The sequence below is a fragment of the Erythrolamprus reginae genome, chromosome 6, assembly GCF_031021105.1.
Source record: "Erythrolamprus reginae isolate rEryReg1 chromosome 6, rEryReg1.hap1, whole genome shotgun sequence".
NCBI classification, from domain to species: Eukaryota; Metazoa; Chordata; class Lepidosauria; order Squamata; family Dipsadidae; genus Erythrolamprus; species Erythrolamprus reginae.
In genome coordinates this window covers 8,066,626-8,081,892 of record NC_091955.1, presented here as the reverse complement: position 1 = coordinate 8,081,892, position 15,267 = coordinate 8,066,626, and the positions used below count along the sequence as shown (strand labels likewise).

At 40.5% G+C, this 15,267-nt stretch overlaps 1 protein-coding gene across 3 annotated transcripts in view; it reads left to right on the top strand.

The window, feature by feature from the left end:
- GSAP (gamma-secretase activating protein) overlaps positions 1-15,267 on the top strand; it is an 87,253-nt gene that overhangs the window by 9,243 nt on the left and 62,743 nt on the right. For all 3 annotated transcript variants that reach the window (XR_011559436.1, XM_070755194.1, XM_070755193.1), the window contains exons 3-11: positions 1,464-1,520; positions 4,204-4,273; positions 5,727-5,780; positions 8,494-8,582; positions 9,796-9,865; positions 11,921-11,967; positions 12,422-12,526; positions 14,497-14,559; positions 15,179-15,222. Coding sequence is in view for 2 of the 3 variants with exons in the window: in XM_070755194.1 (XP_070611295.1) it covers positions 1,464-1,520; positions 4,204-4,273; positions 5,727-5,780; positions 8,494-8,582; positions 9,796-9,865; positions 11,921-11,967; positions 12,422-12,526; positions 14,497-14,559; positions 15,179-15,222 (599 nt within the window). In the remaining variant the exon portion in view is untranslated. The remainder of the gene's footprint in view (positions 1-1,463; positions 1,521-4,203; positions 4,274-5,726; positions 5,781-8,493; positions 8,583-9,795; positions 9,866-11,920; positions 11,968-12,421; positions 12,527-14,496; positions 14,560-15,178; positions 15,223-15,267) is intronic.

Sequence of the window (15,267 nt, the reverse complement as noted above, 5' to 3'; positions counted from 1 at the left end):
TGTGTCCCACAGTGACCCACCAATTGTCCATGGGGATCTTGAGCAGAAAGAGAAGGCAAAACGCTCCCTTTCCCTTGACCCCCAACAAATGGGACCCAAGGGAACCCTGCCTGCCTCAACCAACATAGAGGTGGCACATGGACATCCATTTCAATAACCACCGATATACTTGGCATCCATGAATCTGTCTAATCCTGCCTTGAAGCTATCAAGACTGACAGCTGTCACGACCTCTTCTGGAAGTGAATTCCATAAACCAATGAGCCTCTGGGTGAAGAAATAATTCCCTTTATTTGTCCTCACTTTCATACCTATGAGCTTTAGAGAGGGCCCCCTCGTCCTAGTATTGTGTGATAGAGAAAATAATTTTTCTCTATCCACCTTTTCTATCCCATGTATGATTTTATACAATTCAATCAAGTCACCTCTTAAATGCTGTCTTTCAAGGCTGAAGAGACCAAGGCGTTGCAACCTGGTTTCCTAAGGGAAGGGCTCCATTTCCTTGATCATTCTTGTTGCCCTTTTTTGCATCTTTTCCAGTTCTATTATATCCTCCTTGAGGTATGGTGACCAGAACTGTACACAGTATTCCAAATGTGATCTCACCACTAACCCCATGCAGCAAATAAAAACAAGGCATTACATTAAAACAAATGAGTTTTTTGTAGCATAGGATTGAAAGAATAGAAAATAATTTCTTTTTTTAAATATTGTTGCTTTTTCATTAAGAAAAAAACCCCAGTTCTGGAGACCTCACCTACAAAAAGATATTGACAAAATTGAACGGGTCCAAAGAATGGTGGAAGGTCTTCAGCATAAAACGTATCAGGAAAGACTTAATGAACTCAATCTGTATAGTCTGGAGGACAGAAGGAAAAGGGGGGACATGATCGAAACATTTAAATATGTTAAAGGGTTAAATAAGGTTCAGGAGGGAAGTGTTTTTAATAGGAAAGTGAACACAAGAACAAGGGGACACAATCTAAAGTTAGTTGGGGGAAAGATCAAAAGCAACATGAGGAAATATTATTTTACTGAAAGAGTAGTAGATCCTTGGAACAAACTTCCAGCAGACGTGGTTGGTAAATCCACAGTAACTGAATTTAAACATGCCTGGGATAAACATATATTCATCCTAAGATAAAATACAGGAATTAGTATAAGGGCAGACTAGATGGACCAGGAGGTCTTTTTCTGCCGTCAGTCTTCTATGTTTCTATGTTAATTATTTTTCCTCTGTCTTTTTTTATGTACCAAGAGTAGCTCGACATATAGGAATTAAGTAGTTCCAAATGCTCTAGCCCTTTGTAACGATAAGATGCCAACTTTTAAATTTAGGCATATCCCAGACTGTAGCTAAAATAAAACTGGTAAAGTTTTGACAAGTGTCTTCCCAATGGAGAGCAAATATTTAAAAAGGTATTAAAATACGAATATTTATCACACAATTACTCTTTTTACAGGGACCTCAGGAGTGCACCAATGTTGGATTGTATGACGATGGTGATAAAAAAAACCAGGTACTGTATGTCTTATTTGCTGTATTTGTCTTCCGTGAGGATTAAATGAAGTTGGACAATGACATGTTGGCTTTTTAAAGTTACCGGCAGGATTGCTTCAAAAGAAATGGTATCCTTTGCAGTGAAATCAACAAGCATGAGGTCTGGCTATATAAGTATATACAGCAAAATTATATAAGCAAAACTATACATTAGTCTCCGGTCACAATTCAAGGTGTTGGTTATCACCTATAAAGCCCTACATGGCTTTGAACCAGATTATTTAGGGGACCGTCTCCTGCTGCAGGACTCCCAGAGACCAATAACATTTCACAAGGTTGGCCTTCTCCAGGTCCCGTCGACTAAGCAATGCAGTTATTATTATTATTATTATTATTATTATTATTATTATTATTATTATTATTATTATTTATTAGACTTGTATGCCGCCCCTCTCCGTAGCCTCGGGGCGGCTCACAACAATAACAAAGACAATGTAAGAACAAATCTAATAATTTAAAAAAACACTAAAAAACCCATTATTAAAAGCAAGAGCATACACACAAACATACCATGTATAAATTGTATAGGCCCGGGGGAGATGTCTCAGTTCTCCCATGCCTGACAGCAGAGATGGGTCTTAAGAACTTTACGAAAGGCAAGGAGGGTGGGGGCAATTCTAATCTCCGGGGGGAGCTGGTTCCAGAAGGTTGGGACCGCCACAGAGAAGGCTCTTCTTCTGGGTCCCTCCAAACGACATTGTTTAGTTGACGGGACCCGAAGAAAGCCAACTCTATGGGACCTAACCGGTCGCTGGGATTCGTGCGGCAGAAGGCGGTCCCGGAGATATTCTGGTCCGATGCCATGAAGGGCTTTATAGATCATAACCAACACTTTGAATTGTGACCGGAAACTGATCGGCAACCAATGCAGACTGCGGAGTGTTGGTGTGACATGGGCATACCTGGGGAAGCCCATGATTGCTCTCGCAGCTGCATTCTGCACGATCTGAAGTTTCCGAACACTCTTCAAAGGTAGACCCATGTAGAGAGCGTTACAGTAATCGAACCTCGAGGTGATGAGGGCATGAGTGACTGTGAGCAGTGAGTCCCGATCCAAATAGGGCCGCAACTGGTGCACCAGCCGAACCTGGGCAAACGCCCCCCTTGCCACAGCTGGAAGATGTTTCTCTAATGTGAGCTGTGGATCGAGGAGGACGCCCATGTTGCGGACCCTCTCTGAGGGGGTCAATAATCCCCCCCACCAGGGTTATGGACGGACAGATGGAATTGTCCCTGGGAGGCAGAACCCACAGTCACTCCATCTTATCTAGGTTGAGTTTGAGTCTGTTGACACCCATCCAGACCCCAACAGCCTCCAGGCACCGGGACCTGGCGGGACCGCAGGGGAGGGCCTTCTCTGTGGGTGCCCCGGCTCCATAGAACTGACTCCACCCCCTCCTCCAATGTCTGTACTGCTCTCCAGCAAGTATGAGTCACATCTGCATTCACACGTACGGTTGTATCAAATCATAGTTTCGTTCATCATGGTTTTGCTGAATCCCCCTTGTTTAGTTGGTTCACCTAAAATGCTAAACTGTCAATCTTGACACCTAAAATGACTCTTGACACCTAAAATGCTAAACTGTCAATCTAAGCATAGCCCATAAAATCATCTACTACAACATTCTTCCTGTCAACGACTACTTCAGCTTCAACCACAACAACCTACGAGCATACAACAGATACAAACTTAATGTAAACCGCTCCAAACTCGACTGCAGGAAATACGACTTTAGTAACCGAGTAGATGATGCATGGAACTCACTACCTGTGCAGTACCATCACCTAACCCCAAAAACTTTACCCTTAGACTATCCACTGTTGACCTCTCCCGATTCCTAAGAGGTCAATAAGAGGCGTGCAAAAGTGCACCAGCGTGCCTTACGTCCCCTGTCCTAATGTTTCTCTCTTACTAGTATCATGTATATGAGTACAGTGTTCCCTCGATTTCCGCGGGGGATGCGTTCCGAGACCGCCCGCGAAAGTCGAATTTCCGCGAAGTAGAGATGCGGAAGTAAATACACCATTTTTGGCTATGGACAGTATCACAAGCCTTCCCTTAACACTTTAAACCCCTAAATTACCATTTCCCATTCCCCTAACAACCATTTACTAAACATTATTACTGGTACTCACCATTGAATAAGACACTTAGTGATCCTGATATTTATAAACATAAATATTTATTAACAATAATTATTTTTTTTGTTATTTATTCGCAAAAATTATTAGTTTGGTGATGACATATGATGTCATTGGGTGGGAAAAACCGTGGTGTAGGAAAAAAACCGCGAAGTATTTTTTAATTAATATTTTTTGAAAAACCGTGGTATAAGCTATTCGCGAAGTTTGTACCCGCGAAAATCGAGGGAACACTGTATTCTTATATCTAATGTTTCTTCTTATTTATTTATTTTTACTAGTGTCATGTATATGAATATTATTATATCTTTACATACCTCCAATATGTACTTGACAAAATAAATAAATAAATAATAATAATTAGCATTCACAAAAACTTGGTGCCTAAATTGTGTACCTTCTTACCAAGCTAAACCCAAGCGTGCTACATTTGTGCCTTAGCTTGATTTGGGGAATTCCCGGTTTGTAATCCAGGTTACCTCCGTTTCTTTTTCAAATAGCACTTGTACACTTTCGAAAAGGACCTGTGTGTGATCAGCTGCTCCATCAATCGTGAAAAGACCTTGTTAGGTAAGTTTTCCTGTTTGAGGGATGTTTTATGTTCATCTGGATGCCCTTCACAAATTGACAAATTTCATGGCAATCTCTCTCTTTTTGCTCTTGTTTCTAATTCAGGTACAGTGGTCCCTCTACTTACAAACTTAATTCGTTCTGTTTTTTCCCCAATATATTTTTATTAATTTTCTTAAAATGGACAAAACTGACAAACATACATTTAATATAAAAATGGGGTTATATCTTCCCCGCTTATTCTAGAAGTAAAATTTCAATACAGAAAGAGAATACATTCAAAAATACTTAAATTCAACTTATTGCTTTAAATGAAAAGAAGAAATTTGTTTTACCTTATGTAATAAATTTTCATACATAAACGTAATTCTAACATAACTCTTAAATCATATCAATGCTAATTCTAACATAAATCTTAAATCATATCACTGCTAATATAATTCTCTTATTTATTTATTCATTATTTTAATATTTCTTCTTTTTTTATCCATATATACACTTTGTTCCATATCTCATAAAATTCTGTTTCTTCTTGGTCTTTTAACCGTCTTGTCATCATATCCATTTCAGCGCAGTCTAATATTTTCTTAATAACTTCCTCTTCTTTGAGGATATTTTCCCCTTTCCAATTTTGCGCATATATTATCCTGGCCGCGGTCAAAATATGAATAACTAGGTGTAAAATTTCTTTCTTGTATCTCTGATTAGTTATGCCCAGTAAATAAAATTCCGGGATTATTTCTATCTCCTGTTTTACTATTTCTTTTATCATTCTTTCTATCATTCTCCAATATAGCTTGACTTTACTACATGTCCTCCATTGATGATAATAAGATACAAACTTAATTCGTTCTATGACCAGGTTCTTAAGTAGAAAGGTTTGAAGCAATTTCCCCCATAGGAATCAATGTAAAAGCAAATAATGCGTGCCATTGGGGAAACCACAGGGAGGGTGGAGGCTGTGTTTCCTCCCAGGAGATTCCTAGAGAGGCCCCACGGAGGCTTCTCCCCGCCTTTTCCGGCCCTGTTTCCTCCCAGGAGATTCCTAGAGAGGCTCCACGGAGGCTTCTCCCTGCCTTTTCTGGTTACAGTTTCTGCGGCTCGGGTTTGTAAGTGGAAAATGGTTCTCGAGAAGAGGCAAAAAAAATCTTGAACACCCGGTTCTTATCTAGAAAAGTTCGTAAGAAGAGGTGTTCTTAGGTAGAGGTACCACTATATACCTGCCTCTACCTAGGATCAAACTCACAACTTCCTGATTTATCATTATCATTATTATTACTCTACTCATACATTAACAGGTTACGTCCGACTCTTGACAGTTCTATGAGCTAGGTCCCCCCAACACATCGTCTGACCTTACTGTACTTTTGAATTGTTTTGTGCTCGGGCTGGGGTCAGCTTTGAAGGTGATTCAACGCTTTACATTTTCAATAACTTCTTGTTTTTTTAATAGCCATCAGTTTTCTTCAGGCAACACAGGAAGAGAAAAAATTCCCTTTTCAAACAGGTACGTGAATTATCTTAAACCAGGGGTGTCAAACTCCATTTCATTGAGGGCTGCATCGGGGTTATGGGGTGGGGGGGGGGGGGGTGGGATTGGGTTGGTAAAAGTTTGTTTAATTTTTTCCCTGCAGTTTCCATATATACATCAATGCATATGCCTTAAAGCAGATCAATAACATATATAATTATACATTCTTATCCACTCAATCACCTATTTTATGCTGCTATTAATCAGTCTGTATTTCTTCTTTTCTTTACATTCCCCCTTCCTCTATCTCAGTGGTTCTCAACCTTTCTAATGCCGCCACCCCTTAATACAGTCCCTCATGTTGTGGTGTCCCCCAACCATAAGTCCAGCGCCAAGTCTCCCAACAGAGCTTTAAGCTCATTGGCAGGAAGGTCAGAGGGACACCCCCACTGTAAACGCCTGATTGGTCGGATTGTAAAAATATGTTCCAAGGCGCCAGAATAGAAGTTTTAGTTCCTTTATTTATCTTTTTATTTATTTCTTTATTTTTATTTTATTTATTTATTCATTTGTCCAATACATAAATACATAGGAAGAAAATAGACATCTGATAATATAAAAAGTGGGTGAAGGTGAACTTAGAGGAGAGGATATATGAAAGGAAGAGAATATATAAGATAGGTGAAAAAAAGGAAAGACAATTGGACAGGGGACGAAAGGCACACCAGTGCACTTATGTACGCCCCTTACTGGCCTCTTAGGAACCTGGAGAGGTCAATCGTGGAGAGTCTAAGGGAGAAGTGTTGGGGGTTAGGGGTTGGCACAATTGAGTCCGGTAATGAGTTCCACGCTTCGATAACTCGATTGTTGAAATCACATTTTCTAATGCCTTAACAGTTCCTCATGTTGTGGTGACCCCCAACCATAAGTCCAGCGCCCATTCTCCCAACAGAGCTTTAAGCTCATTGGCAGGAAGGTCAGAGGGACACCCCCACTGTAAACGCCTGATTGGTCGGATTGCAAAAATATGTTCCAAGGCGCCAGAATAGAAGCTTTAGCTCCTAACACCATGGAAAATTTATCTTTTCCCATGGTCTTAGGCGAACCCTGTAAAACGGCCGTTCGGTCCTGACCTCCAGGTTGAGAACCACTGTTCTGTCCCCATCTCCTCCTCTATCTACCTTCTTACTCCTTCTCTCCTCCTTCCTACTTCTCTCCACTCCTCCCTTCTCTTTCTACTTCCTCTTCCTCCCTCTTGACCTTTCCCTGTGTGATTCTAATCCTAACTCATCTTATATTTAACAGACCGATAATATATTCCTGTACATCTTTAAATTAATAATTAAACTCTCCGAGTCTGCGGAGAGGGGCGGCATACAAATCTAATAAATAATAATAATAATAATTGGTGTCCCTTCTAAATTCATTGGTTTTTTAAAATATCATATCTATACATCTCTGTTTTCTAGGTCTATACCAGTGTTTTTCAACCAGTGTGCCGAGGCACACTAGCGTGCCGCGAGACATGATAAGGTGTGCCGCAAAGCTCATAGAGAGAAAGAGAGCAAGAGAGAGAGAAAGAAAGAGAAAAAGAAAGCAAGAGAGAGAGAGAGAAAGAGAAAAAGAAAGCAAGAGAGAGAAAGAGAGAGAGAGAGAAAGAAAGCAAGAGAGAGAAAGAGGGAGGGAAGGAGACAGAGAGAAAGACATAGAGGGAGGTAGGGAGAGAGAGAGAAAGAGAATAAAAAAGAGGAAGGAAGGAAGAGAAAGAAAGGGATGGAGAGAGAGAGAGAAAAGAGGAAGGGAGGGCGAGAAAGAGGGAGGGAGAGAGAAATAAAGCAAAAGGGAGGAAGAGAGAGAGAGAGAGAATTTTTTTGTCCAAACTTTTTTTTAGCCCGCCCCCCAGCTCAATGTGCCCCAGGGTTTCATAAATATAAAAAATGTGCCACGGCTCAAAACAGGTCGAAAATCACTGGTCTATACTGTTAATCTAATGCTGCCTCCTCAAAATCTAATTTTGTCACCTGGATTTGTCACCACCGTTTATTCTCCATTATCAGGGTTGCTTTGCTGGATGGGGAATTCTGGGAGTTTATCTATCTATCTATCTATCTATCTATCTATCTATCTATCTATCTATCTATCTATCTATCTATCTACTTATTTATTTATTTTGTCCAATACATAATACACATTGAAGAGAAAGATATGTAATAATATAAGTAAAGAAAAGAATAGAAGAAAAGATATAAAAGTATAGGTGAACATATTTGAAAGGAAGAAAAGATAAATGAGATAAGGAGAGACAATTGGACAGGGGACGGAAGGCACACTGGTGCACTTATGCACGCCCCTTACTGACCTCTTAGGAACCTGGAGAGGTCAATCGTGGATAGTCTAAGGGAGAAATGTTGGGGGTTAGGGGTTGACACTACTGAGTCGGGTAATGAGTTCCACGCTTCGACAACTCGGTTGCTGAAGTCATATTTTTCACAGTCAAGTTTGGAGCCGTTAATATTAAGTTTGAATCTGTTGCGTGCTCTTGTGTTGTTGCGGTTGAAGCTGAAGTAGTCATTGACAGGTAGAACGTTGCAGCATATGATCTTGTGGGCAATACTTAGATCGTGTTTTAGGCGACGTAGTTCTAAGCTTTCAAGACCTAGGAAGTCCACCAGGCTTAAAGTTGCCAAGGTTGGAGACCCCTGTCATAAACCATTGAATTATGGATTAATATTCTGTTTTTTAATTGCAGTTCCTAAATGTCTGACCTTGCTAATTGAAATTCACCCGATTAATAATGTGAAGGTTTTAAAAGCCGTGGACAGCTGCATCCGAGCACAAGTAAGTGATTTTACTGACCTTTTTTCCTCCAGATTTAAAAGTATTTGTATGGCAGCACAGTGCTAAAAACAGGGTGTCCAGCAAACCTGGAAAACAGGTAAATCAGGGAATTATCAGGGAAATCGGCGGTTCGGGAAATATCAGGGGATTCGTGGAAAAAATGGAATAAATCAGGGGGGAAAACGAACTATTAAAATGTTTAAAAGTCAGGAAAAAATCACGTAAAAATACCCAACCAACAGATCACGCTGCCTGGCAGAGTCAAGCAAAAATGAGCATAATTGTGGAAACAACTTACTTCTTCAGCTGCCGATATTTCTCCATGGCTTAGCCATTTGGTATGACATCGTCTACGACCGTGCCTTAACTAGATCGCAAGTTACAGGGAAATGTCACGGAAATATCAGGGAATTTCAAAATGCTTTTCCCCCGGACACCCTGTAAAAAGCACTAAATGCATTGCATCTTTGTTAAAAAAAAAATTACTAATAATATTATACTGATGTAATGTAATTTTTTTTAGTGTAAGATGGGAAAACGATTGTTTTTTTCTTTTCTGGAGGTTTTCTTATTTGATCATATATAAGTTCTATAGAATGTTTTTTTAATGGAAGAAAGATAAACCTCCATTTTTTATATGTTTTATTTTTAAGCATGGTTTTAATGTTTGTTTTTTATCCCATGTTGGAGAAAAATAAAATCTGTACAGTGGTACCTCTACCTAAGAACGCCTCTACTTAAGAACTTTTCTAGATAAGAACCAGGTGTTTAAGATTTTTTTGACTCTTCTTAACAACCGTTTTCTACTTAAGAACCCGAGCCCGGAAAAATTTCCCAGGAAATTTGAGAGCTGCACGAAGGCCCGGCCAGGAGATTCCTAGAGAAGCCCCAAGATGGCTTCTCCCTACGTTTTCTGGCCCTGTTTCCTCCCAGGAGATTCCTAGAGAGGCCCCATGGAGGCTTCTCCCTGCCTTTTCCGGTTACAGTTTCGGAGGCTCGGGGTTGTAAGTGGAAAATGGTTCTTGAGAAGAGGCAAAAAAATCTTGAACACCCGGTTCTTATCTAGAAAAGTCCGTAAGTAGAGGCGTTCTTAGATAGAGGTACCACTGTAATGTTAATAGAATCCAATTATGAGTCTCCATTAGACATATATGTCATTCAGTGGCAAACCATAATATATATTTTAAAATCACTGAACAATTCTCTTTTTCAGTTTCTATATCCCCTTACAAATAAAAAGCCGTTGACTGATAGCTGCCTTTTACTCATTTCTGAAGATAAATGTAAGTGCTTTTAGTTCTGCATTTTGATTGCAAGTTCCTGAGCAGGTTCTGGGTTTAATGTTTTTAAAAGGATTACAAACGCTCATGCATATCAGAATTACATCTTGAAAATGCTGCATTGTATGTGGTGCTCCTGGTGTTTTCCACGCATGTTCGGAATAACGGGGTTTATGGGCACGAGTACGTGGGAGGAATTCTTCAAATAATTGTATTCTGCTTTAATTAATTAACAAAAATAAATACGGTATGCAGGCCATTCTACAGAGACCGCATTCAAAATTAACCTGGAAAAATAAAATCAAAGGCTTGGGTGATTAAGTATTATATTTTTTATAAAAAGTGTTTGTATTTTATTTTTCTCCAGAATTGCCATTTATGCATCAATACATATACCTTAAAATCATATCAACAACAAACATGCTTGTGCATTTTCTTTATACAATCAAATATAGTGAGTACTAGGATTATATAATCACTCGGGAAGGTTTAGAACAGTTGTTCTCAACCTAGGGGTTGGGATCCCTTTGGGGGTCGAATGACTGCTTCATAGGGGTCGCCTAAGACCATGTGTTCTTTTTGCCAACGATGTGAAACTTTTCAACACCACTGACAACACACTCACTCTCCAAAAAGACCTGGACTTTGTCTCAGACTGGTCTAACACCTGGCAACTTCAAATATCAACCAACAAATGCTCTACCCTCCACATCGGCAAAAAGAATCCAAACCGCACATACGAACTGAATAAACAATCTCTCACTGCCAACCCACACTCAGTAAAAGACCTTGGAATACTAATATCGAATGACCTAAGTGCTAAAGCCCATTGCAACAATATCGCCAAAAAAGCTTCTAGAGTTGTTAACCTGATCCTACGCAGCTTCTGCTCAGGCAATCTCACACTACTCACAAGAGCCTACAAAACTTTTGCCAGACCCATCCTTGAATACAGTTCATCTGTCTGGAACCCATACCACATCTCAGAAATCAACACCCTTGAAAATGTCCAAAGATATTTCACCAGAAAAGCCCTTCACTCCTCCACTCGAAACAGAATATCCTACGAAAATAGACTAACAATCCTGGGCCTAGAAAGCCTAGAACTACGGCGCCTAAAACACGATTTGAGTATTGCCCACAAGATCATGTGCTGCAACGTCCTACCGGTCAATGACTACTTCACCTTCAACCGCAACAACACAAGAGCACGCAACAGATTCAAACTTAATACGAACCGCTCCAAACTTGACTGTAAAAAATGTGATTTCAACAATCGAGTTATCGAAGGGTGGAACTCATTACCGGACTCAATTGTGTCAACCCCTAACCCCCAACATTTCTCCCTTAGACTCTCCACGATTGACATCTCCAGGTTCCTAAGAGGCCAGTAAGGGGCGTACATAAGTGCACTGGTGTGCCTTTCGTCCCCTGTCCAATTGTCTTTCCTTTCTCTCACTTATCATATATATTTTCTTTCTTTCATATATCCTCTCCTCTAAGTTCACTTTACCCTTGTATATATTACTACATGTCTATTTTTCTTCCTATGTATTTGTGTATTGGACAAATGAATAAATAAATAAAATAAAAATAAATAAATAAATAAATAAAAAGATAAATAAAAGAACTAAAACTTCTAGTCTGGCGCCTTGGAACATATTTGTACAATCTGACCAATCAGGCGTTTACAGTGGGGGTGTCCCTCTGACCTTCCTGCCAATCAGCTTAAAGCTCTGTTGGGAGAATTGGCGCTAGACTTATGGTTGGGGGTCACCTCAACGTGAGGAACTGTATTAAGGGGGCATGGCATTAGAAAGGTTGAGAACCACTGAGATAGAGGGAGGGGAATGTAAAAAAAAGAAGAAATACAGGCTGATAAATAACAGCATAAAAGAGGTACAAAAATAGGGTATTGGATCATGATTGAGTGGATAAAAATGTATTAACAAATACTGTATACAGACTCAATGCACAGATTTCTTAAATAATGCTTGATATACCTGTTACCTTGTACCTTGATATCCGCCGCCTAAGATTCTCTTTATATTTATTAAGATGCCGAAAAATTGGATATCCAAACTGTCAGAGAAGGAGATAGAGTGGTATGTTTTAATTTTCTTCCCCCTGGGCTTTTTTTTTTTGTTCTGGTTTCGAAATGAGATTGGACAGAGTTTTAAAAAATCCAAGTTTTTAAAACAATCCAAGTTCTAAATGTAGGGGGTTTTTTTTCATCCTGCAAAAAATAACACAGGTCTACAAAAAATATTTTTTGTAATCATCGCAGTTGACCTTGTACCGTTCTGAATAATTTTTTTGTTCTGATTTCAAAAATGTATGCAGTTGTTCTATAACAGGCATAGTTTCCATGGATCAGCATCATTTATTATAAGGTGTAGGAAATATACTGGCGACGTTATAAAAACAGTAATTACCAAATACACTGGGCACAGGGTTGGACTAGAAGGTCTCCAGGTTCCAATCATATTTATTCTACGTTCTGTGCATGACAGTGTGCTATTTCTCTCCTGTAATCGTGCTTATGTCCTCCCCTTTTAGACGATTGAAAATTTGAGCCAGCTTTCAAAAGAGAGGATTGTCGATGATCTCATTTGGTCCCAGTGGGATATGCGAGAACAAAGACTATTCTACATTGTCACAAAGGTGAAAAAACAAGGGGAAAAAGTTGTTCTCTTGGTCGTATATTCCTTGTACCGCATGTTATTTAATCATAATGGGTAGCCGACCCAAGTCTTCAGAGACGGGCGCCATACAAGTCTAATAAATTATTATTAATTAAGTGTTATTATTGATGTCCCTCTTAAAGTAGATGCAAAGTTATTTAGCCTATATAATTTATGTATGTTATGTTTGTCGGTATGTCTGCTTAAAAATGGGTTTTTTTTAACTATTTTAAATTTTAAATTGTATATTATTAGATTTGTTATGAATTGTTTTATTGTGTTGTGAGCCGCCCCGAGTCCACGGAAAGGGGCGGCATACAAATCTAATAAATAATAATAATAAAATAATAATAATAATATCCAGGGGTGGGCTTCAAAAATTTGAGCAAGAAATTCTCTGCCTGGTTGTTGGGTGGGCGTGGCCATTATGGGCGAGGCCTGGTCCGCCTCCTGCAGTACAGCGGGGGGAGGGGGGATTTTTGCCCTCCCTGGGTTCCGGAGGGTTTCCTCAAGCCTCTTGAAGGGCAAAAACAGCCTCCCCAGGCTTCAGAGGCCTTCTGGAGTCTAAGTCACCAACCTGTGGTCTGCGAGAAAATTTTGGTGGTCCACCCCAATGCAATATACAGTGGTACCTCGACATACGAGTTTAATTCGTTCCAGACCCGAGCTCGTATGTCGATCAACTCGCACCTCGAACGAATGCCTTTAGACTTTGTTTTTTGCGCCGAGATAACTGGAAGCAAGGAATTCTTGCGCCACCTAGTGGAAGCTCAGCTCGTATCCCGAATTTGAGCTCGGGTGTCGAACAGAAATTTCGCTCGCGTCTCGGCTCATAACTTGGAATACTCGCATGTGGAGCAGCTTGTATCTAGAGGTACTACTGTATATAAATTATACAAGCACTGTTACGAGATATATACAGTGATCCCTCTATTATCGCAAGGGTTCCGTTCCAAGACCCCTCGCGATAATCGATTTTTCGCGATGTAGGGTTGCGGAAGTAAAAACACCATCTGCGCATGCGCACCCTTTTTTTTCTATGGCCGCGTATGTGTAGATGGTGGAGTTTGCGTTCCCCGCCGCCCACGCAAAGGGGAAACCCCGATTCGGCTCCTCGCTGCTGCTGCGCTACCGAGCAGATCAGCTGCTGGGCGGCTGAAGGAACCTTCCCTGGGTCTTCCCCCTCTTGCTGGCAGGCGGGGCGAGCGGCGGGCATCAGCGAGGAGCCGGGGTTTCCCCTTTGCGTGGGCGGCCGGGAAGACCCAGGTTGGAGGTTCGGGGGGTGCTGGGAAGCCCCCCAGGCCGGCTGCGACCTTTTAAAACAGCCGCGCCGCTTCCCAGCTGAGTCCTGAAGCCAAACGCGGAAGTTCGCCTTTGGCGTTTGGCTTCAGGACTCAGCTGGGAAGCGGCGCGGCTGTTTTAAAAGGTTGCAGCCGGCCTGGGGGGCTTCCCAGCACCCCCCCGAACCCCCAACCCGGGACGGGGGGGTGCTGGGAAGCCCCCCAGGCCGGCTGCGACCTTTTAAAACAGCCGCGCCGCTTCCCAGCTGACTCCCGAAGCCAAACGCGGAAGTGGTTTTTTTTTTAATTAATAATTTTTTAAAAATTGCGATATAGCGTTTCGCGAAGATCGAGATCGCAAAACTCGAGGGATCACTGTACACCGATGTGGATCTACTTGGAAATGTAAAGATACGAAAATGTGAAAATTAATAAGAATTATTGTGAAAAAAAGAAAAAGAAATATGCCCGAATTGTTACCTAAGGAAATGGGGCAGAAACATTTTTTTTGAGTCCTAGGAAACAAGATATTAATTGAAAGCGGTTCAATCAAATATCTACCCGATTTACTGGTCTTCCTGTGAAATTCATTTCTGGTCCAGTCTACCAGGATAATGTTTACCTCCATAGGTCGAACATCAGTCTCTGTTAACGTATCTTTTCGTTGTAGGAAGAAGAAAGGGACACATTAAATTGCATCCAATTTTATCCCAATAACGACTTTAAACTAATAGTAAGTTCTCCTGCAAACTTTATATAGTGACAATGCTGTTGAATAGCACCTGGAGGGATTTGGGTGTGTTTATGTAGATCTTAAATGTGAGCCTGATGAATGCAAAAGACAAAATCCATTTCTAAACCTTAAACCCTCTCATATAAGCAGGGTTAAACAGAATTTAATAAGCCACATTTGATTGCTTTCAGACATTATTTTAAAGCAAGCAGATTTGGCATTATGGTTTAGCAGAGTATATGTGAATTGAAGGTCTACTGCTTGTGTGTTTTGATTATGGAATGCATGTGACTTGCCTCATTTAAGAAAAAAATACTTTCGAAAATAGAATCTATTTATCTATGCAATTGCCTAGCATTTTTGGAAGGAAGGAAGGAAGGAAGGAAGGAAGGAAGGAAGGAGATGGATGGATGGATGGATGGATAAACGGACTGACAGACAGACGATAGGTAGATAGGGAGGTAGGGGTAGACAGACAGGCAGACAGAAAGAAAAGAAAGAGAAATAAAGTAAGTACCTATGTAAGAAAAAATATTTTCCCCAGTTATATTTCAAATACTATTGCTTTTTAATCTTCTCCACTGGGATAACCCAAAGCTGCCTTTTGGTTTTTAAATAGCTTGAAGCACCTTTAGAGATCTCCGTGGCTGACATAAGATTAAGGTGAGTTTCAGAAGAGTGTGTGTGTGTTTATATGTGTATATTGTA